Source organism: Necator americanus, chromosome III (assembly GCF_031761385.1).
Source record: "Necator americanus strain Aroian chromosome III, whole genome shotgun sequence".
NCBI classification, from domain to species: domain Eukaryota; kingdom Metazoa; phylum Nematoda; class Chromadorea; order Rhabditida; family Ancylostomatidae; genus Necator; species Necator americanus.
Window position 1 is genome coordinate 22,802,055 of NC_087373.1, and position 22,046 is coordinate 22,824,100.

At 42.0% G+C, this 22,046-nt stretch overlaps 1 protein-coding gene across 3 annotated transcripts; it reads right to left on the bottom strand.

The window, feature by feature from the left end:
• Positions 1-826: 826 nt before the first annotated feature.
• On the bottom strand, positions 827-21,976 carry RB195_010560 (uncharacterized protein; the record flags this gene model as incomplete). 3 transcript variants are annotated; one of them, XM_064191630.1, is made up of 28 exons in its annotated part: positions 827-887; positions 957-1,072; positions 1,172-1,228; positions 4,394-4,554; positions 4,641-4,751; positions 4,829-4,976; positions 10,285-10,368; positions 10,458-10,559; positions 12,755-12,859; positions 12,948-13,043; positions 13,109-13,167; positions 13,273-13,333; positions 13,445-13,625; positions 13,692-13,763; positions 14,732-14,900; positions 14,987-15,136; positions 15,245-15,417; positions 15,485-15,615; positions 15,685-16,258; positions 17,430-17,639; positions 17,715-17,809; positions 18,308-18,583; positions 18,638-18,766; positions 18,834-18,957; positions 20,169-20,188; positions 20,235-20,290; positions 21,385-21,494; positions 21,918-21,976. In XM_064191630.1, 28 exons carry the CDS (start codon positions 21,974-21,976, stop codon positions 827-829), a joined length of 3,690 nt encoding a protein of 1,229 aa, XP_064049212.1. The 3 variants fall into 3 exon arrangements, with proteins under 3 accessions (XP_064049212.1, XP_013290602.2, XP_064049213.1); XM_064191629.1 differs by lacking the exons at positions 827-887; positions 957-1,072; positions 1,172-1,228; ... (6 more) ...; positions 21,385-21,494; positions 21,918-21,976 and having other exon boundaries at positions 12,728-12,859; positions 20,169-20,203; XM_013435148.2 differs by lacking the exons at positions 12,755-12,859; positions 12,948-13,043; positions 13,109-13,167; ... (15 more) ...; positions 21,385-21,494; positions 21,918-21,976.
• Positions 21,977-22,046: the final 70 nt, after the last annotated feature.

Below are 22,046 nucleotides of genomic sequence, written 5' to 3' on the forward strand. Positions count from 1 at the left end.
GATGTAACTCATCAAATTGACCCGGCTTACTCACTGAATCGCCAGGTTGGTATTGTCGCCTGATGTGGTTCTAATCATCTTCGCCGAAGTGTGTCGTCCTCGAAGACAGCCCTCCCCAAACCTTCTCGATCTATAGCACGAGCTCGCACAAAATCCTCGCACAAATTTGCAATTTGGGTAACTTCACCCATTAGGTGTGCAAGTTATACAACTTGTACGTGCTCAGAGCAATCAAATACTTGATTTCAGATCCACTTAGCAGATTTCAGTTGCAACGCGCTGGTCTTGTGCACGCATATAATTGCGAGCGGATGAAGATCAGTTATGTCTTTTCACCAGTCTATTCATGCGAATACAAAAACAGCAAAAGGGGCTGCTACCGGGACTGGAACGTGTACATAGAGGAGCGTTCTTACGTAACTCGTAGAGACCAAAGCGGTTTTTTACGACTAGAGAGAGATGAGCGGAACCACGCCGGATCCCGAAATGTACAATCCCATCTCTAGCTCCTCCCGCAAATTCCCTCACCTAGTCACATTCGTGGTATGCTGTCTTTAACATTTCTACAGACAGATATATATATATATATATATATATATATATCATATGTTTCTTGACCGATACAGTTAATGTAGTTTTCCTCTGCGAAGCCATTGACGACGTTTCCTGGTTGTAAAAGTGGAAAAGACTAACAATAAAAAGGAATGATAAATCTAGAAATATGTGAATGATGAGCCTGCCATGTACAAGAACGGAAATGCGCTTAAAAAATATTTATTCTACCCATAATCCGAATAATCACTGAAAACAATTAAAACGCAAGAGGTCATTGTTTTCGCTTTCGCTTTTGGGCTTTTCTTGGCAAATTATTCACTTTGAAAATAGCACTGCAATGAAGAAGTAATATGAATACCAACTTAACGAATTGGCAACAAAAAAAAAACATGAAAGCATACCCGCATGCTTTGCAGATTGGCGTAAATTGGCACAAAACGGAAAGGCAGACCGAACACACCCATCCCGACGATACTAATTCGTGATGGCATGCACAAGATGCGCGATAATCAACCTCCTAAAAGCCGGAATATTTTGCACAACACAGAAGTGTGATATATTGTTTCAAACCGAATTCAATTCCATACATTATTTAATAAATGAAAACATCTCAAACCTTCAAAGAAGGCTGTGGAAACAGAGATCTTGAGGAAGGATTACCGAGAAGATGTGTCTAAAATGAATGTAATGTAACCTAATGTGCTAGTAAAATAAGACATACTAATCACACGCAACATTCCAGCTCTTCATCGACTGGCGTGACGTGGTTATTATTTTAGAGGCACGGTCAGACTACAAAACATGGACTATTGATCTGAGGCCTGAATCAAAACCATTCTAAATGTAACCAAAAAATAGTATGGTACGTGAGAGATAATGATTGTGTAGACATTTTGTTGTTTATGTGTAAACCAGCCTGAACGTCCTGCTAAAGCCGGACTTCAGGCTTATTTTGGTGTTCGCTCCGCTCGTTTTCACCGATCAATAACAAGTAGCAGTAGCGACATTTTTTTGAGAAATTAGAATTGTTTCTTTTCATCAAAGTTCTATCCATTTTTTTTACCCGAAAACTTAAGTATAGATGAATGATTTTATGGTTTTTCCTTAAACTCTCAGTTCTATATTTAGAGAGCAATCCAGCTTGATTTCACGTCTATGTTTCCCTCAAACCTCCAAAATTTGAAACATCATTCGAAATATGAGTTTGCTCCGTTCTCAGCTATTAGCAAGAATGATGTGCTATCACGGAATGACGTGAATATCGCTATCGTAGTGATAAAAATAACGTTCTACGTCAGATCGCGTAAATTGTTGGTTACTACGTATTACATTTAAGCAGTCGTTTGCACGTGTGTTACCTCCTTTTGAAAAAGGATGACAACAGCGTTAGGAAGACATGCTGGGAAATAGATATGCGAAAGAACCATGCAAAGCCATTCTACTGCTTTGGGGCTCCCGCGCACTCCGACGCAATGGAACCCGTCTAGCTTTCTGGCAACAGCGCACCATTTCAACCCCGTGGGACCCACCCCAACCCAGCTCTCTGGCACGAATTCGACGTCGTAGTACTCACCCAATTTTATCGCGTTGAGGTTCCAGCGCACCAAACCGACGCCATAGTATCTTTCTCCCTCTGAGGAATTTCTTGACTAAGACACACGAATACACAGATGCAAACACGTGGCAGAATAAGCCCGTTATTGTACAGCAGGATAGTTTGCAATTTTGGGAGTATACATTCACATAAAAGTCTATTCACTCTCACTAACATATGAGAGAAACTAACTTGCCTTATCAAAACCAACATACATGTTCAAAGAACTTTGGACAATGGTGAAAAGGTAGAGAGCTCGCCTATCAGCTGCATGGCAATGGTTCGGCACCCAACCGATGCAGAGTTTTGCATCGTTATGAAGTATTTTCGTGACACACAGACAAACAAACAAACAAACAAACACACACACACACGGATTAAGCGCGTTATTATATAGCATGATATGGGCCGACCAATGAATTACAAGGATCACCGCACTGAGAGGAGTTCATCTGTACTCGTAGGGTGCATTTTTTCTTGATCTGGTAGAGGAGCACAGAAAAAGCGTATAGAGGGACCACCATGGCTAAGGATAGCCCACGCATAGTGACTGGAAAGGCCGCCGAAGACAACGTTCGCATAAATATTCCCCTCTCCTGTTTTATTCCGTCAATCTTAAGGTCGTAAAGTGTTGTTTTATGGGGAAAGTGAGGTGTTAGCTTTCCGGTGTTGCTAAGATGTTTAAGTTTATTACTACCTTTCTCCAAAACTAACTCTTGAATTCTTCTAAAATTGTTACAAGAAACATATAAACGTCGGATTGTTAACAGCTCACCGTTACGACTCGCCTTAAGTACGTATGTAAGCAGTAATCTCTCAACCTAAAACGCCTCATTGTCTCGAGGTGCTTCGGTAGAGCGTAGCGGCTATGAGCGTGGTGAGACCCTTGCTGGTACCATCCGTCGCTGCAGTTTGAGACGGTAACACCTCCGTCCCAACTGCTGCCTCCACCGCGCCGTTCCGAACGCGTACGCAAATACACCGCAACTGCACTCGTGATTCATGTCGTTTTGACCCAACTATGCTCAAGTATCACGCAAAATTTCGGCTGTGATTTTCCTAACGTAATCTTCTAATGTAGCAACGACTTCGCTTCATACTGGATCGAGATATCAGGTGTTCATTGCACTGCGCGGCATCCATGTGCACGTAGCATAGGAGCGGTGGCAGTGTTGGTCTGATCGAAGACGCCCCACCTGCAGAGTGGAATTTTATCATACACATATACTAGCCGGGTGCACCGACATGCGCGTCCCTAACTAGAGTGCACGAATATGATAACCTTCTCAGTTTTGGAAATGTTTGAAGGGAGTAGGGGGAGCTTATTGCACCATTTCCGTGTCACGGTTTCGTAATACTGTTCACTACAGATTGAGTATTTTGCCTAAAACGGTTCCCATAACTTGTATCGGGAAGCGACCGCGAACACAGCGCAATAGTCTGTTGACGCTATTACTGCTCGCAGAGCAATTAACGACAACCGTTGCCAGTCGTTTCCCTTGAGGATAGGTTGTCGTGGTTTTTACCCAACGATACGCACCCCAAAACGTCACGAAGCACGGATAGTTGCGTACGCGGCGGCGCTCGAAGCATTGCAGTGGAGCGTAGCAGTTAAAATCGGAGGAGGACCATCGTTAGCACAACTCTACGCTGCAGTTAGCGATGGTCCCACCTCGATTCCAACCGCTATCTCCACCGCACCGCTTCGAGCGCAGTCGCTTATGCAACTGCACCGTATTTCACGTCGTTTTGACCCAAATATACGATTCGTTGCGGAAAATTGGCTTCATTGCTGCGGCTATAATTTACGTTACTCGAATCGCGTTAGTTTGTACAACGTCGTACTTAAACTTGGTGAGGTTCGTTCGGACGATTCTTATTGGTTTTAGATTTAAGACAATTCTGGTTGCTTCTCTAAAGTAAATGTACATGAGCCTCGGCTTAGGCTGCCGCACTTATGAAAGGCACACATTAAAAGGGAAGGCATTTGCTCAGAGCTGCTTGAGTAAAATTATGCCGAATAACGCAAAAATTGTGCAAATCCTGTAATCAAGGATAGCTCAATTCACTGTGTGAACATGTGGTGAAAGACATGACTGATGAGTGGTTTGTTTCGAATCAGTCACCTTTCTAAATAGCCGCTGCAAATTGGCCCAGTACAACAACGTACGTAGCCAGAATTTTTACTGTGATGCATTTTGAAACAAAATAAAACGAAAACCCTCCTATATAGTAGTGACTTACCATCATGCTAGCAAGTAGTTTACTGGGTTGTTCCACATGTAAGAATATACCCCCTGTAATATCGGCTGCCTGTTGGAGAAGAGGGCTAGGTTCAACCAGAGACACTACGTCCACACAAATGCCATGCTTAGCAGCAGAAAAGAACAGATTCATTAATGGACCTTCAAAAAACCATTTCTGCTCAGCTCCATTTCTCACCTTTACAATAATTAGCATCTTCACGATAACTGCAATCCTCGAAACTCACTGTGTTCAGTGCCAAAATCGACAGTCATTGCAACAATTACCACTCGTCCAGTAGAAGTGGTTTTCATCAAGTCATCGTTGACGGTTGGCAAACTTTCGCTGCGTTTCAAATCTGAGGATATTTGAAAAGTAATACTGGTGAAGGCTGAAATCAAATAATCTCAGATGAAAACAAGACGAAAAACTGACGACATATAGCATGCGAAAGAACAGCGGCAAGTGGGCTTCCCATACGATCATCATCAGAATTAGCACTATCACGAAGCGTATCACGCAACGCGTTCAGCATTGCTGTAGACGCATCAACGGCAGCTCCTCTTTGAGAGTTATAGAGCAACTGAAACATCATCCACTAATGTTCTCTTCTAATATTGCTCGTTTTTTAAGAAAAAAAAAGAAACGGTAGCAAACAAATGAGTAAACAAGAGATAGTGGTTTACACCAGTATCTCCCAGCATGTAAATGAAAGAAATAAACCACCAATCTTTCTCAATATAATCGTTATAGTAAGACCAATTTGAATGATGTTGTTTAGAAAATCAATAATGTATTCTAGTAGGTTCGATCCACACAATGACACATGGGTAGAAACGCCTATGAACGAAAAGTCAGGTTCACAAATCGTCATCTTGTCGCCTTCAATTTCGGCCGCCTGTATGGCTCGTGCAACTCCTCCATCCTAATGCATGAAGTTCTTACAGAGATGACTTTCTCCTAGTAGTGGATATCTCGACAGGGTCGGCAGTCTGCTGATCTACCATCTAATCTAAGTTAAAGGCATCACCACACGAATCTGGAGTGGTACGGATTTCCGCTGGAGTATTGGTATACGAGGTTGCATGGGGAGGAGGGTGATTCCGTTCATTTCTTCCTAATTGCCGTAGAAAATGGCCCGGAAGATACGGCCTCGAGCATTCCAGCGCTCTATTTTCTACGAGGAGTTCGACTGTAGCGCGCCAGCCCTGTGCGGCGCCGCATCTTCCGGGCCGTTTTTTACGGCAATTAGGAAGAAATGGACGGAACCACACCCCTCTTCATAATTTACTATTCCGCATACGAACACTCTACCTGAAATCCGCACCACCTCAGATTCGTGGTATGCTGCCTTTAAGCAGATAGTTCACATCAACTCGTGAGTGGACGACGTTATCACTTTAAAGCAAAGAAGAGATGATTGATGAACATCTTAAACTCCTAGAGGCGGGTGTAACGCAGTCCTTAAGAGGTTCCATTGTGGCTGCAGCATGATTGATCGAAGGTTCAAATCCGCGCTAAGGATCGCCCAGCATTCCATCCCTCCGGGATCAATAAATTGATACCAGACTTGCCTGGGAGAATAAAAACACTGACCTAACACATCAAACGATTCTGAATTGAAGTGAACGTGGTGGCGCATCCCAAGCTGATTGATTAATGCTCGACACTTTGTCATTTTATCCATATCCTTGAGTCCATTTTTTTGAAGTGAGCCTCATTCGCTTTTGAAGCTTCCAGTCACTTCACTGCAGACTTTTGTCAGGACGAACTTGCCCAATGCAATCTCTGCACACGCAGACCAAGTGTGTATGTAGGTGCATGCCTAAGCCCAAAGATAACTGTAGATCTCCATGGAAAAGAGAAGTCAATCTTCCATACCGACTTTTGTCTCAAGAAAGAGTAAAATCAGTTCTGAGTCGAGTCTTGCAATATATCTGCAGTCTAGGTCGCCTCGCGTAAACCTTGACCAATCGACTAGGATCGTTATAGCGAGAGACACCTGTAAGTTCGCATCGTGTATGATTTCAAAACTTAATTTTTGCTCTTTGCTCGTTACTTCGGGGACTAGTTCCGTAAAATGACAAAAAATAACGAGTTCAAACTAGGTCATATGGTAGCAGTAAAGACTTCTAACATCAACGGCACGTTAAAGGCATCACACCTCCCTCCCCCCGAATCTGAGGTGGTACGGACTTCAGGTGGAGTATTCTTATACGGAATAGTAAATTATAGAGAAGGGGTGATTCCGTCCAATTCCGTCCATTTCTTCCTAATTGCCGTAAAAAAAAGGTCCGGAAGATGCGACGCGCTCCAATCGAGCTCGTAGAAAATAGCGCGCAGGATCGCTCGAAGCCGTATCGTTTTTTAGGATCGCTCGAAGCCGTTTTTTTACGGCAATTAGGAAGAAATGGACGGAATCACCCTCCTCCCCATAATCTACAACACCGTATACGAATATTCCACCGAAAATCCGTATCACCTCAGATTCGTGGAGTGATGCCTTTAAGGCACACAACAACAAACGCCGCTGACGCAGCGAAGTGGCAAAAAAAATTTAGGCCAAGCGCCCGAAGAGGAAGATTGTCGATGCCCATCAACATTCCAAAACGAGTTAAAAGCTTTCAAAGATCTTCATTGAGACAATTTGACTGTTCAGGGAAAGAAGGAAGTAAAAATAGAAAACCGCCGCACACAATTGTGTTCGTCTCAACTGAATTCGCAAAAAAAAAGGAAAGGAAAAAAAAATCAACAAAAGGGTAGCGTTCAACGAAAACCTATTCTTCACCACAACAATGTCCGACCACTTACCGCAGTACTTGAAAACTATAAAACTTTATACCTCACCTTTATACTTTCCTTTTTACTGGGAAGAAAAGTCGTAAGAAAACTGCTTCAGTTATCGCATCCATGCCGACATATGTGCGATAGGGAGAAGCCGGACCCTCCTCAGGCGAAGGGGGTTCAGCTCATGGGGTGCAGCTCAAGTGAAGAGGGTCCTTTCGATAGCCGTCCAAAGGTGAAGGGGGTTGTTTCCCCAATCGTTCAAAAGTGAAGGGAGTCAGAGCACCAGCTCCGACTATCGCATCTATGCATGCCGAAACTGCTTTTAAATTCAGAAAAACGTCGGAGCTCTGGAATTTTATGCTACTGCAATAACTAAACGTCCTTCTCTCTGCCGAAAATGTGAACATCTCGATCTGGTTCGAAATTGATAAATCAACACTTCATTTCCTTCTGACCAGAGACAAACGCAATTCGAACAGAAAGTTAAAACACAACATTATTTTCATTAGGATAATGAATTACTTTGCAGAAAATCTCCGTCCAGATTTGTTCAACATATAAATAGCACTCGAAAACAACATGAACCAACTCAAAGGGTTTCAACTGACGTCAAAGCAATTAAATCAAGTCTAAAGTGAAGATACTCATATTTCTAGGAGAAATGGGAGCTTCTGAGAGTCTATATCTTATCTTCCAACAGCAGAAAAATCAGTAGAACTGGCATAAACGATATACCAAAAGTGCACGCCAAAGAAATCCCTACAGATGTTGTACAGTTCACAATAACTAAAAAGTATCATCAAGGACTGCTTAATTCTATATTCCAGTTGTCTACGAATTTGAGAAGAATGAAGGAGTAAAGAGTGTACCAGAAGAAAGACAAAACTATAGGCTTTGGGTCTCCCCGTACAATACCTACGGAAAATAATCACCCAACTCCTCAGCTCAACCCTGATGAAAGTGATGCTCAATGGTGACAAGCATTGTAACTTCTTACAGTAATGTGAAGCAGGTTAAAACTTAAAAGTTTTTGGTTTTCTATTATCTTCATTGGAATCTAATCTACATGACCCAAACTTTGGATTGTCAAAAATTTTGTGGAAATCGACATAGCTTCTCATAAGTTGTGCGACGATCTCGTCTTTCGTTCCAAATTTTCTAAGTTGTTATCTGGTTCATTCCTTAGCACTCTAACAAGAGTGATTTCCAAATGATTACTATACACAGTAGTGTCGAGTTTTTTTTTAAACGATGAGTGTCCCTTCTAAGAACTGCAATAATGAAATGTATTCTCGATTTTCTTATAATTCATAACAATGAGATACATTCTCCAGCTGCGTTTCCTAAAATATATGTGCTCACTAGAAATGATTTCAAACTTATTTCTAATACAGCGTACTGTTGCTATAACAAAACAAAGACTAAGATCTCAGATTTGTTCAAGGATACAACTCCATATAACATAGTAGGATCAAAACGACATGCAGTTATGTAAGCGGCTGCACCCGATGCGCCACGGTGGAGATAGCAGCAGGAATCGAGATGGGACCATGGCGAACTGCAGAGATGAGTGGCGGTAGCGAGGATGAAGCACGATGCAGTTGCACAAGCGGTTGCCCTCCAAGCAATGCGATGGAGAGCGCGGTTGGAATCTAGACGGGATTACTGCGAACCGCACCGACGAAAGGTGATAGCATGGATCCCCACTCAGCATGGATCCTAACTGCTACACTTCACCGCACCGCTTCGAGCGCAGCCGCTTACGCAACTGCACCATGTTTCATTTCCTTTTGACCTTACTATGACTATGGAAAATACTAGAATTACTGAGCTAATTCTGGTAACTTTCGTAAGTGACACTCTCCTTTTTTTAACAAAAGAGTAGGTTATGATCGCAATGGTGTTGACCTCAGTCTGATGATGAGGTTCAATAACACCATGTCATAAAATGAGGTGGTATTATTGAACCTGACTACCATTATTAGAATCGTTTGAGTTTATGAATGTGTAACTCGGCCATACAACCGACTTTAACCGACTGCGCTACATTATCAAGGTGCAGGTGTAGCGCAATCGGTTAGAAGTTCCGCTGCCTACACGATGGATCGGAGGTTCCAATCTGCCCAAGTGGTCATCAAGCCTTTCATCCCTCTGAGGTCTATGAATCGGTATCAGAATTGTCTGGGAGGATAAAAACACTGACTTGACACATCGTCTAGCCACCGCAAGTCATCATATAGGCCAGTTCCACGTTCGTAAACCTCGAACGATTCTCTATTATAGTGGGCGTGTTGGCGCATTCCAAGCGCATTGATTAGCGCCAGAAACTTTATCCTTTATCCTTATTCTGGATCTATATTAGAAAACAAATAGTTTTTATTACTCTGAGAACGTATTTTTTTATTCTTTGGTGCATTGTACAGTATATCTAATTTCAAAACTTTTTTGCTTTCATATTTTCAAAAATTTTCAACAAAATGTGGGAAATTTGCAGTCTTTCATAAACCAATTCAAGAATATAGTACTGTCCACAAGACTTCATCACAGCTATTTGACTAACTGACTGAGCTCATTTGAATCATATAAACACAGTGAACGTATAACATAAGTGACGATCAGCGCCTATTGCTCCTGATCGCGTTCCCAAAAGGAACTAAAGAGACAAAATAGGAAGGAAAGCCACTTCAGTTATGCCTTAGGAATTTCTCTATTTTCACAGAAAATTTTTAACAACTCTCCCCTAGGATAAAGCCAATGAGATAACCAACGGAAGTCAGCGTAACATCATTACGATATCGAACAGTTACTGGTTGAGTACAGTAGTTAAAAATTCGAAATACCCAGACTGGGGGAAAATGTAGCTGGGAGGGGAGAGGTGCACTAAGTAGCCCCTCTATTTCTCAACGCTCTAACTTTCTTTTTCTCTTAGCAACTTTAGTTTGCATGTCATAGATCCTCTAAAAAATCACTTGCAGGTGACTGCATGCACTGTACATGGTAGGTAAGTCGTCGAATGGACGTAACTAATCTCAGCCACGATCCAATCACTTGCAAAGTAACAACAACAATAAACAATACAATACAATAACAACTAACCCACTTACTCGGCGTTTTATTTTGTTCGCGAAAGCGAAGAGTAACAGTTGATTGGATGCGGATATGGAAAGATGTGAGTTTGCAAAAGAAATCTGAAATAACTTTAGAGAACATAAACAACAAAACCATATAGGATGTTGATGCACCACTCTTGACTATAGCAAGACAAGCTAGGAATTACCACTGCTCTGATGACGTCGTTAATCGTTTCACTTCCATGAAGAACGGCTAAATTTCCCCAAGCACATGCACTGGCTTCAACAAGCAACGCCAAAGTGGACATCTGCAAAACGCAAAACTGCACCCCATTCTAAGCGCGTCTGCAAAGCTACTCAATATTTAAGACGAATAATGGTGAAATACTGTAAGGTTTTCATTCCACATTACTACAGCTACGCTACCCACCATGACCATTTGCAGCCTAGTTAAAAGGATTTGCAATACGGCCTAAAGGCAGCATATCGCAAAATTGACGATGTTGGGGTCTCTGAGGGACAATGTAAAGTTCGGGTTCTAAATTACGAGTGTGGACATGGCTGCGCTTAATTCCCCAATCGTCCATGGTCGCTAACGCAATTGCATAGGGTTCCTGGGTTTTGACCAGGTCCCTAGTATTCTGAATTGAAGTGTATGAGAGAGAGAGCTGGAACGTTCTGATTTCCAAGCAGACAGCCTAGAAAAGCTCCCCTGCAGTATGCCAAGATCCAGAGACAATCTACATGGGCACTAACATAGTGGCGGTCGGCATGCATATGTTACAGGAAGACTCATGCTCAGTCCTAAAAACCAGTTCTTAGCCATCCTATATTATGGTTTGGAATTATTTCATACAAGAAAAGAATACGCAAATATACGAAGATTGGATCAGACTGAATGAAAATTACAAGTAATTCTCATGTAGATTTACAATCAATTGTATTGCTTTAAGGATAAAAGGATAAAATCATTGCATATCAATCCTCTTGGAATGCGCCAACGGGTTTTACTGCAACTCGTGGTCGTTGAGGTTTTGGAACGCGTGTTGGCCCATACAATGACTTGTGGGGGCTAGCCGATGTGTAAAGTCAGTGTCAGTCCAATGTAGTGTACCTGATATCAAATTATCGACCCCGGAGGAATGAAAGGCTTGGTTGGCACTAAGGGTGTTTCGAACCATCAACCGCGCGGCCGAAGCGGACCTCTAAGCTACACCCGCCCATTTAATGCCTTAGAGAGAGGGGGGAGGGGTGTAGCAGTCGGTTAGAGGTTCCGTTCTCTGCACGATCGATCGAAAGTTCGAATCCGCCCTGGTCCCCACCAAGCCCTTCATCACTCAGGGGTCGATAAATCAGAGTTGTCTGGGAGGATAAAAACAGTGACTTGACACATCGGCGTCGGCACATCGTAAAAGGTGATTGTTGCGTTGATCCACCGTACCGTGCAATCTCCTTACTCAAAACATAAATAGAAAAGGCATGAAGGTCGACTACATCCGAGAATCTCTCCATCAATCATTGTCGATTTCCTTCCCTCATTGACTGCCGCATAACCTGCTTTGTTTTGCAAACCACTGTGTCGTGTAACCGTAATGTAAATTAGTGCATTTTTGCTTGTTGTGTTTTTTTGTGCCTTAAAGGCATCACACCACGAATCTGAGGTGGTACGGATTTCCGGTGGAGTATTCGTATACGGGATTGTAGATTATGGAGAGAAGGGTGATTCCGTCCATTTCTTCCTAATTGTCGTAAAAAACGGCCCGGACGACGCTTCGAGCGATTCGGCGCGCTATTTTCTACAACGAGTTCGATTAGAGCGCGCCAACCTTGTGCACGCGCCGCATCTTCCGGACCGTTTTTTACGGCAATTAGGAAGAAATGGACGGAATCACCCTTCCCTCCGTAATCTACGATCCCGTATACGAATACTCCACCTGAAAACCACACCACCTCAGATTCATGGGGTGATGCCTTTATCGAAAACTCGCACTCACGAAAAGAAGTGGTTATAGGCAGGTCGAATGACCGGAAGCTCGGTGGATTTGTATAGGCGGGATGCGCTCCATCGCACCGCTCACGCAACAGCACATAGCTCTGGGTCGTTTCAATCCGACAATAGTTTGAAAAGCCATTTTGGGCATCACCTCACAACTAATATTCTGCTACGACTCAAATATCTCATTCCGTAGATGTGATAATTATGGTGATCCACCACAGTTTTGAAAACAATAACACACCTAGATCTCATTCAAATTTATTTAAAAAACATAGAACAATGAAAAAAAAACAGATGAAAAACCAAGAACAGGTACAAGGAATATTTATTAATTCTTTTTTTGCATATAATTCAACAAATGTTCCGAAGCTAGGCTGTGCTGGAGCAAGCCTTCTCTCGGCCGACCCATATGACTGCACTTTCCACAACCAGTGTACAAATTTTTCCCTTTGTGTTCTTTTTCCCCATTGTGAGCTGTCATCAACTCATTTCTATCAGATTTAACACCTTGGTATCCTTTACAAAACTTTTTGTATCACATGATTCTGACGACTCTTGCGATGGCGCGTCTTCAACCATTGATGCATCTTGGACACAGGCCGAGTGATACGCCTTAAATTGATCTAGATAAGAAAAAGTTCAGAAAAAAAAACCATAACAGCAAAACAGCAACTGATGCATTGTGCCTCTCTCGACATACCTGATTATTTACTATAACACAGTCTTTGAGTTTCCACACACCATCATCGTCCTCATCACAATACTCTTCGAAATCTTCACAACACACAGCGCAACTCTGAAAATGTGTATTTTACAAAGTTAGCACTAGTATGGTTAAGAAAAACGTGACGAAGGATTTACCTTGTTTATTGCTTCACGAGCTGAAACTGCTATTACAGGCAGATTTTCCTCCATTGTTTCTAAAAGTAATGAATTTTATGTAAACTCCTAATCACGTTTCGAAAACAACGCAGAGTACAGATAAATTCTTTGCTAGTTTTTTTTTTTAAATTCTCCAAACAAACCAGTAGTGCAGCTTGTAGCGCTAATGCCGGTTTCTTCTTCCTCTTCACTTTTCAACCATTCCTGTAAATGAGACATTTCAGCTATTAGATCAGATTTTAATGAATTGAAAAAGAAATGTTCGCAACAGAAAATTTTAATGCCGGATACTTCACATTTCATATATGGACTCACCTTGCTACTAGCATACCATGGTCTACATGTGCTGGCCTTTTCAAATGTTTTCAAATTTCTCTTCACATGCCAGTCTAAGTGTCGTTCGTACCTCTCTCCGCGTAATTCCATTCGCTGACCACAATGTGGACAAGCGTTTTGCTGTTTCTCGTGGAGGGCATCCACCACGCTATCGTATCGACTATAAACGGAAAAGCAGGATATCTGATTGATATCGAACCCCAAATGGTAAGCTATGTCAACATACATTTTAAGAATCCTCATATTGAACTCTTTCAGAGGTGCAGCAGGAACGGCCCGTCGCTCTATTATGCTCACACTGAAAAATGTCTACAGTTCAGTTATACCCACCATTCGTTCCAAAAGCAGAAAAAAAAACAACTAAGCTAAGCAGAAAAACTTGGTTGGGAAGTTTACTTGAACAAACAAAGATACTCTTCCAAAAAATGAACCTCAAACAAAAACGCCCTTATGACTCCCATGTACTTTCATCTACACCAATATCAGAGAGTTCATCCCAAAATTCAAAAAATGAGCGTAATGGCAATCTTGTTATCACCCTCAGTGATAACTCCAAAGAAAAGTTTGCCAGTAAATATCGTATGTGACTGAGAGTGAAATCTGTTACTGAGATCTGCACAATGTCATCACCGACAATCTCAAACTCTTAAAGTACATGCTACGATTCAACTCTTAACTAGCACTTTAGCAAGAGTGTGATATGAATTTGTTATGTAAGTATGCGAAAAAATCGGGACATATTGCAGAAAAAGTTCTCTATCGGTGAAATTTGTTTGTGGAAGATATCAATGCAATACGCGCAACACATTCATTCGTGCAAAAATTTGCAACAGAAATGGTATGTAGCCGACGGACTAAATTTTCACGCAATAGAGTAGTACTTTATGCACGAATACTGGCACTCATTTCTTCCCTTAGACGTGCAAACGATATGCGGTTCAATTCAGTTCAGTTCATTCTCAAAATATGCGCGAATTTTACTATACAAGCACATGTATAAGACGCGACCCAAGTTAAGCAATCGCAGCTCAAGCTCATCTTTCTCTCTTGTATAAGACAGTAATAAAAATTTTGTTGTTTGCCAAATTCATGCTTCGAGCATATCTTTGAGTAGCACATAGTTCTGCCGATAGTTTTCACAGCTGATCATAGCAGCTTCTAAATAGGAGTTATGACCCAGAAAAACCGGAAATATTGATACATTAATTTATTGTACAAGGACTGGTAGTATGCATCATTTCCAAAATTTCATATTTAATGACTCACCTGTGCTCGCTTGGAATTGGCGGCGTAGTGTCTCTAAGCATCATTGTTGTGTGTCTGAGACGATCTCGGGTCGAAGGATTGGGCGGAGGTGCTGGAGCAGGCTCGGGCTTTTTCAAAAATCCGCTTTGTTGAAGTTTCTTTAGAAGATTGAATGGATCTAATGAAGGCTCTAGAAAAGCAAACAATTCTTCTGTAGTAAATTTTGAATTTTTAGAAGACACATCCTAATTAAACTAGAAGAAAGATTATACAAACCTTGCTTATTTTCACCTTTATTTGCCCGTATCCGATTCAATTCAGCCGTCAGTTCATAGGCAGGATCAGGATTGATCTTCACATCAGGTGCGGGACCAGCCAACCGAATTTCATGTCGTCGACCGTTTATTGTAGCAACAATAGGAGCACCTAGATAATTTCTTCGAAAATAAGAGCGAGGACAAATTAACTAAAAAAAACTACAAACGACTCTAAGAGAGAAGTTCATGAAGCGCAGTACAGGGAATTTTTTCTCACCCCCAAATTGTCCTTTAAAGGCAAAGTTGTTAAGGTAAAGTTCACGACTTGGAGCACCAAAACGGAGAATGTGCTCTTGACCATCGATTATAACTGCCTTGGTTTCACCAAAATGCAGAAGATGAGGAACGCCATCTATTATAACGTTGCGAGGAGTTCCAGCAAAATAAATTCTAGAATTTTCGCTTATTGAAAGGAAATAGAATATTACGACCGTAGCAACCATCAAAATCGACTCACTTATGAGGTAGACCATTCCTCTCTATCACAGCTATATCATTAACGTATTCCACCTCATGCGCTTTTCCATCAACAAATATGCGATTGTTCGACGGAATATCAAGCTTTACTGGAGCTTCAGTGGTTATAACCTATAATGAAACAGAGTAAAACGTCTACATACAAAGATTAAACGAGACCTTAATAAGCTAAATTGTTACCGCATTTGATCCTGAAGGTGCCTGAGGCAGTGCACTTGCAGTAGAAGGGATGACAGCTGCCGTAGGCGCATTAGTTGTAACAACCGCTGGAGTTGGTGCTCGATATCCTGGAGGCATGGGGAAGCCAGTTGGTCCCAGAACCGGTGGTGCCATAGGTAAATTCGCACTTGAAGACGTAGGAGGAAGATAATTCGGCGGCATTGGGAGCGCAGAAGACCCAGCCAGAGAAGCAACAGGAGCGGTGGATGGTGCTACATAGTTTGGCGGCAGAGCTAGAGAAGATGTGGATGGAGCAACAGGGGGATGGTAATTTGGAGGCATCGGTAAACTTCCTGGGCCGGCCACTGTGGATTGCCCGTGGAATGTTGGAGGCATTGGAAGAGTAGTAGCAGTAGGTGCTACAACAGAGACTTGCGTAGGTGGCATTAAAAGTCCATTCGTAGCAGCAGGTGGTGAAGATCGTCCTGGGAGAGGGAGTTGAGCTTGCTGTACTCGACTCAGAGAAGACTTCGCGTGAGCAGTGAAGGCATGCGATCCAAGAATGGCAGTTGGCTTTACAACAGTTCCATCTTTTCTGCAACGATAATATCTGAACGGAACAGGAAGAACAAAGTCGTCAACTCAACTTATCTTTTTTGCTGAAAAAATTCCTTGACTAATTTCCAAATTGAAAATGAAATTGAATGTACCAAAAAGATTTAACCGAATTCAGCGAGCTAAATTTTACAAGCAAAGGACACGAAATCTGCGGAGACTTTGAAATAGAAGTCTGAATGCTCCTTTCTTGTAGGTCTGATTTTAGCAAATCTGGTCTGTCTCGGTTTTTGCCTTAGACCAAGACGGCCGCCAATCTTCAAACAATCTGATACCACTGACCACATCGTGGATAAGCTTCAAAACCACGTCAGAGCTAACGAGAACGACTACAGTAAAAAAAGAATGTTCAATCAAGTATGGGATGAGTTTGAACACAGTGTGGATGTATGTAATGTATGTAAAGGTGAACGTATTAAGCAGTTCCAAACTTTGCGTTAGTAAATTATTAGTAAGTTAGTAAATTAGTAAACAAATGCTCAAGATTTACAGAAATTTTCTATGTTCATTTGTTGATAAACCTTCTGAATTCAGATAAATCTTCTTGTGCAATGAAGCCAATTTTCAGCAACGAATCGGTAATCGGGTCAAAACGACATGAAGTACGGTGCAGTCGCGTAAGTAGTTGCGCTCGAAGCGGCGCGGCGGGAAGAGCGGTTGAAATCAAGGTTTGACCATCGCGAACTGCAGCAATGAACGGTGGTAGCAAGGCTCCTCACTCGATCCTCTATCTCTACGTTTCAAACGCAAGCGCTGATCCAACTGCACCGTGCCTCATGTCGCTTTTATTCTACTATACTTATGGACTGTGACCAGTTATACATGTTTTGCTACTATTGCAAAATTTCTCATGCAACATGGAATCCCTCAGGCAGTAGGCGAAAATGTGGTGGAGGTGAGAAGCCCCACGTTTACTACTCCTCCATATTCCGATTATAAGCTAATTTTGCCAATGTAGCAACAAATCCTTAAATAAGATGTGGAACATCTATTGATAGTGTAGTTATCTTAGAGAAGTTTTGTCGCAAAGTTCAGTGAAGTAATTACGTTTCACAACTCAGTTCCACTGAACCATTTTCCTAACTCTAACCACCTTGTCAGCAAGCACAACTTTTTTGTAGCACTGATCCCAACAAAATCGAAAAACTTACGCAGCTGGACCGGGCAGCGACCTTAGATCCTCGTCAAATGATTTGGGAGGAGAGCGTTTCCGTTTCGAATCTAGATGATGTACAGCGGACAGAGCTGCCTTTCTTTTTGGCGGCTGTGGACTGAGACGAGCTGGAGGTGTAGGTTCATCAGGTTCCGATTTGATCGCACGATCACATCCTCTCACCGGTGGCAGTTCCAATAACTCATCGCTGAAACCAAGTATTTCGTAACAGCAAGTAATTAACTCAAGTTATTACTTAGCCTGATAATTTCACTTAACGTACATCAACTCTTTTTTGGGCTCTTTAAGTTCTTCAGTTTTGAAGCGTACGCGTTTCGGTACATCGGACTTGGCGCTTTTCTTGACAGTAGCTTCACTCTGCAAATTGATCTTTACCTTAGCTTATTTAAGATTTTATAAACAACTGTCATAACGATCGCTAGTAGGGCTGAGATGTGTGTTGAACTATGTCGCAGTGAAACAACAGAAGTATCTATAACCATATCCTCCAAAGCATCATCAGCATCACGGGTCGTGACCGTAAGCCACACCCCCAGAATAAAGATGCAGAAAAATTCGCAAACATGGATTTTGTTACACCTTCATTGTTTATGACAAACACCACCATTAACTACACATTTCTAATTATTTTACCCATTTTGTCGTATTTTAAGATACCATGTGACAGTACTTCTGAGGAAGCCAGTTTCAAGTCCAATTTCAGCAAGAAAATAAAAGTTCCTGTTAAGTCGAGAAACGCACCAACATATCACAGGGTGTTGCAAAACAAGTTATAGTTTGAACTAATTCGAACTACGAAATGGGGAGAAATGTATATTTTATTGAGAACAGGGCCAACAACACGAAATCAAATACCGCTGTATTTTGTCCGTTGTTCTGTATAAACTTTGGGTTGACGTGAACTTTGCCATGTATCTGCTTGAGTGCAGGGGCGATTGGAAGTGATGAAGTGGGGTTCGATGGTGCACTTGTGATGACAGGGGGCTTTCCGCCTTGCTTCAACGCAGTGAGAGGCCATGCTCGATCAATTTCGTTCACTTTGATGTCTAGTTGATACAGCTTCGATCGATTGAACACGTCACCCCACGTTTGACGCAGGCGGTACAGCGCCGATCGCACTGCTTCATCACCCTGAAACAAAATGCCCATAATTCCGAGCAGCAGCGGGTGTGAGAATCTCTTTACCTCAAGGAACACATGAAGAAAGAGTCGGACAATTATTTTTGCGAACAACTCTTTATAGTCGCTATTCCCGATGTTCTTCATGATCGAATCGGCAACATACATAATTGGCAACTTCTGTGGTTTTGGCACCTGAATGAATCAGTCTTTATTCCAAAACATCTAGTGAGTCAGGATGTTTCTTCAACAAGGAACTTACGGTAAATATCTGCTTTTCTATCGTTTCCACAATCGCAGCTGCGTGTTGCTGATAATCTTCAGCTAGTATCGTTAACAGGTTAATTTGTGTTTTATTGTTGTTCACTAGCTCATCCAGCGTTAACCTGAAGTCGATTGTTTACGCAGGAAATGCCAGAGGAGCGGCTAGTGGCAAATTAAAAAAAAGTGAAATGTGAAAGTTCAGGAGCTCCTAACACTTTTTACGGAAATTAGGAAGAAATGAACGGAATTACCCTCCTCTCCATAATCTACGAACCCGTACAGGAACGAAAAAGAAAAGTCAAAAGTAAAAGAAAAGTCAATCTAAAAGAAAGTTGGAAGTGTCTCCAATAGTCACAATTCAACTACCAAATTAGCGGAAGGTAACTGGAGAAATGACAGCATTTAACCAATGTTCTTACCACTTCATTTATACGAATGACACAACACAATTATAGACAGTCTTTCGCTCTCTATTTTGGCCCAACTTTTGTGGTTTACTTGTTTCGAAAACAACTATCCTATTGTTGGAAGTTATATCAGAAATTAGCAATAAAATAACACAACCCATTACAGCGCCAGACGAGAATAGGCGCTTAATTTATCAGTAAGGTACACACCGCTGAAAAACTCCGTAAACATCGCAAGATGAGCTGTGAAGTTTTGCTAATGGTAACGAAAATCAATTGCTTTTAACTGCATTCATGGAATTGCACTGGTGAATACAATCAAAAACTTGATCTCCGTACTGCGTAAGTGGCAGCATCTAACCAACCACAATTTCTCACAGAGACGTTTGTTCCTCTTAGACATGTGACTTCTCGCAACGAAGACGTGTATGAAAGATTAGCACAGAAAGTACACATCTCTTCCAGCCGTCTTCACCGCGCACTCTCATCTGAAGCTGCAGCGTTGTAGCTTCAAGTGAGCGCTTTGGAACGAAGGAACGGAAATGAAGCCCAAAGATCGGTTGTTTTGACTGGACTGGGCAGCATCAACTAGTCACAAGATGAAAATTTAAAAGTTTTAAAGTTTCTTTAAGTGACTGTATGAATGTGCAGAATATTTATCCAACGAGTAAATGACGTCCCAAGAGACCGCAAAAACGAAAAGTTGGTCTAGAAGTTAATGAACATCCAAATAATACCCATATAAAAGGGTTAATTAAAGTGCTTTGTCAGCTTGTAATACGCACTCCATTTTCTGTTTCTTTTCAACTTCAGGAACTCTTAAACACAGTGTTATCTTAATTCTGATAAGATATGAGATCTTAAAGAGATTAGCTCTTCAAGCTATTCATCTGAAATTTTGCCGTGAAATCATACTTAAAACCTACTTATACTCCTTAGCGGCCTCCTCTGCAGAAGACATTGTAACAGGTAAAGACAGAATCAAATATCACAGGCTTCAACAGCAGTGTGCCCGACCACAACTGCGTATAGTAAATCTTTTCACAATCTGAAACACACCTATACTAGAAGGATCACACAACACAACATCAGACCGAGTACAAATGTGCCACGTCACTGAAAAGCATGTTTAATAGAAATCAAATGCATAATAAGCAGATGAAGTATTGACGTCCTATAACGGCTGTAAAGGCGAGACTGCCGATGTGGTCACCGAGGATTGCTCCACTGTGCTTAAGTCGTCCTAGGACCACATAGGCACAAACAACTTCTCCTTTATCAACTACATCTCATGAATCACGACGTTATAATGTAGAACTCCTTCAACACCGTTGCTCATCTGTGAATTAAAACGAAAATGACTCATCGCCGCACACTTACGATGATCAACAGCTAAGTCAACAACGCGTGATTGCATCTAATTGCGATGAAGTTCCACTACCGATTTAATTGCGGAAGATGGAAACAGCACCTACCAAACTTGAAAAGGTGGCAGTGGTGAAGTAGTTGCCCTTTTAGAAATAATACTGGTCTAGCACGTTCCGCACGAGACTCAGTAGAAGGACAAAAGCCCTATCCCACATCAACGATTCCAACACTACCACCCCCAAGCAATAATTAACATGGAGAAATTGATAATAATAACAACAACGATTTACAAACTTCTGAATCGCAGTACTGTAGCAGAGGTACGAGCGGATTTATACTTTATGTGCAACCATTACCACACATCAATATCGTGTCCTCAACTATCACTGTCTGAACGGTCGGCGTCACATCCAGCTACGATTTCGTAGGAAAACCGGTTCCACTATACCGCTGGACTGCACGCCTCCACCTACGACGTGGATACAATTTTTCAGCAATGATGTGTCGGTTAGAAGGCACCTAGTGTTCGCATTACAATCTGACCAGAACTAGACGTACACATTTGGAGAAACAACAAAATGATATCATACAAAGGACATTGTCGCACCTACTCGTAAGATCGTCACCTAGGATTTTAAATAGCGTTAATGTGAATTTGAGAAATAAAAGTCCTTATCAAGAACTACCCAGAGTAGGAAATAGACACTGCTCACCGAACCCAAAAATGTATTTTCAATAGCCATTACACTTTATGCGAGAAAATCAACAACATACACAAACTAGAATAGAATAGCTTGAACTCAGACGCTAAATGAAGACAAGAAGTCGCAGTGTACTTCGTTGGGCGGACCAGATCCAGACGTTGCACAACCACTCGCAATGTCCTAAAACGTTTCAGAATTTTGGAGAACCGAATGCAATAAGTAACAGCTAGAGTCCCGCAGACGAAGATTCGGGGGGAAAGTGTAGTTGGAGTGACCACTCGGTGGCGCCCTTATTTCTGGAAGCTCTGTCCCATTTCTTTCTCCTCGTAACTTTAGTTTACATTTCTTAAATCCTCTAAAACTAATGCTTAAGTCTTGAGACCCCTATCAATTTGGTTATTTACTTCCAGAAATAGCGGCGCCACTGAGTGCCCCTCAACTCACAAGTGAGCCCAGGAACAACTCTAACAACCAGCTGCACCTAGTGTACAACAAACAAATCAATGAACAATCAATTTCGGAGAAAGATGGAAACCAAGTAGGTCAAACCGACCACGCGGACAATAAAGCCAGCACTGCCACACATACGAAAACGAGGCAGACCTCTGCTTGGGGGTGGGCGGCGCGTGACGAGCGTCGATCGATACGAAACACCTGCACATCTAAACGCCGACTGTTCTTTTGGCTGACTTCCAGCGTTCGAGACGCAACTAATTATTTGGTCGTGAAAGA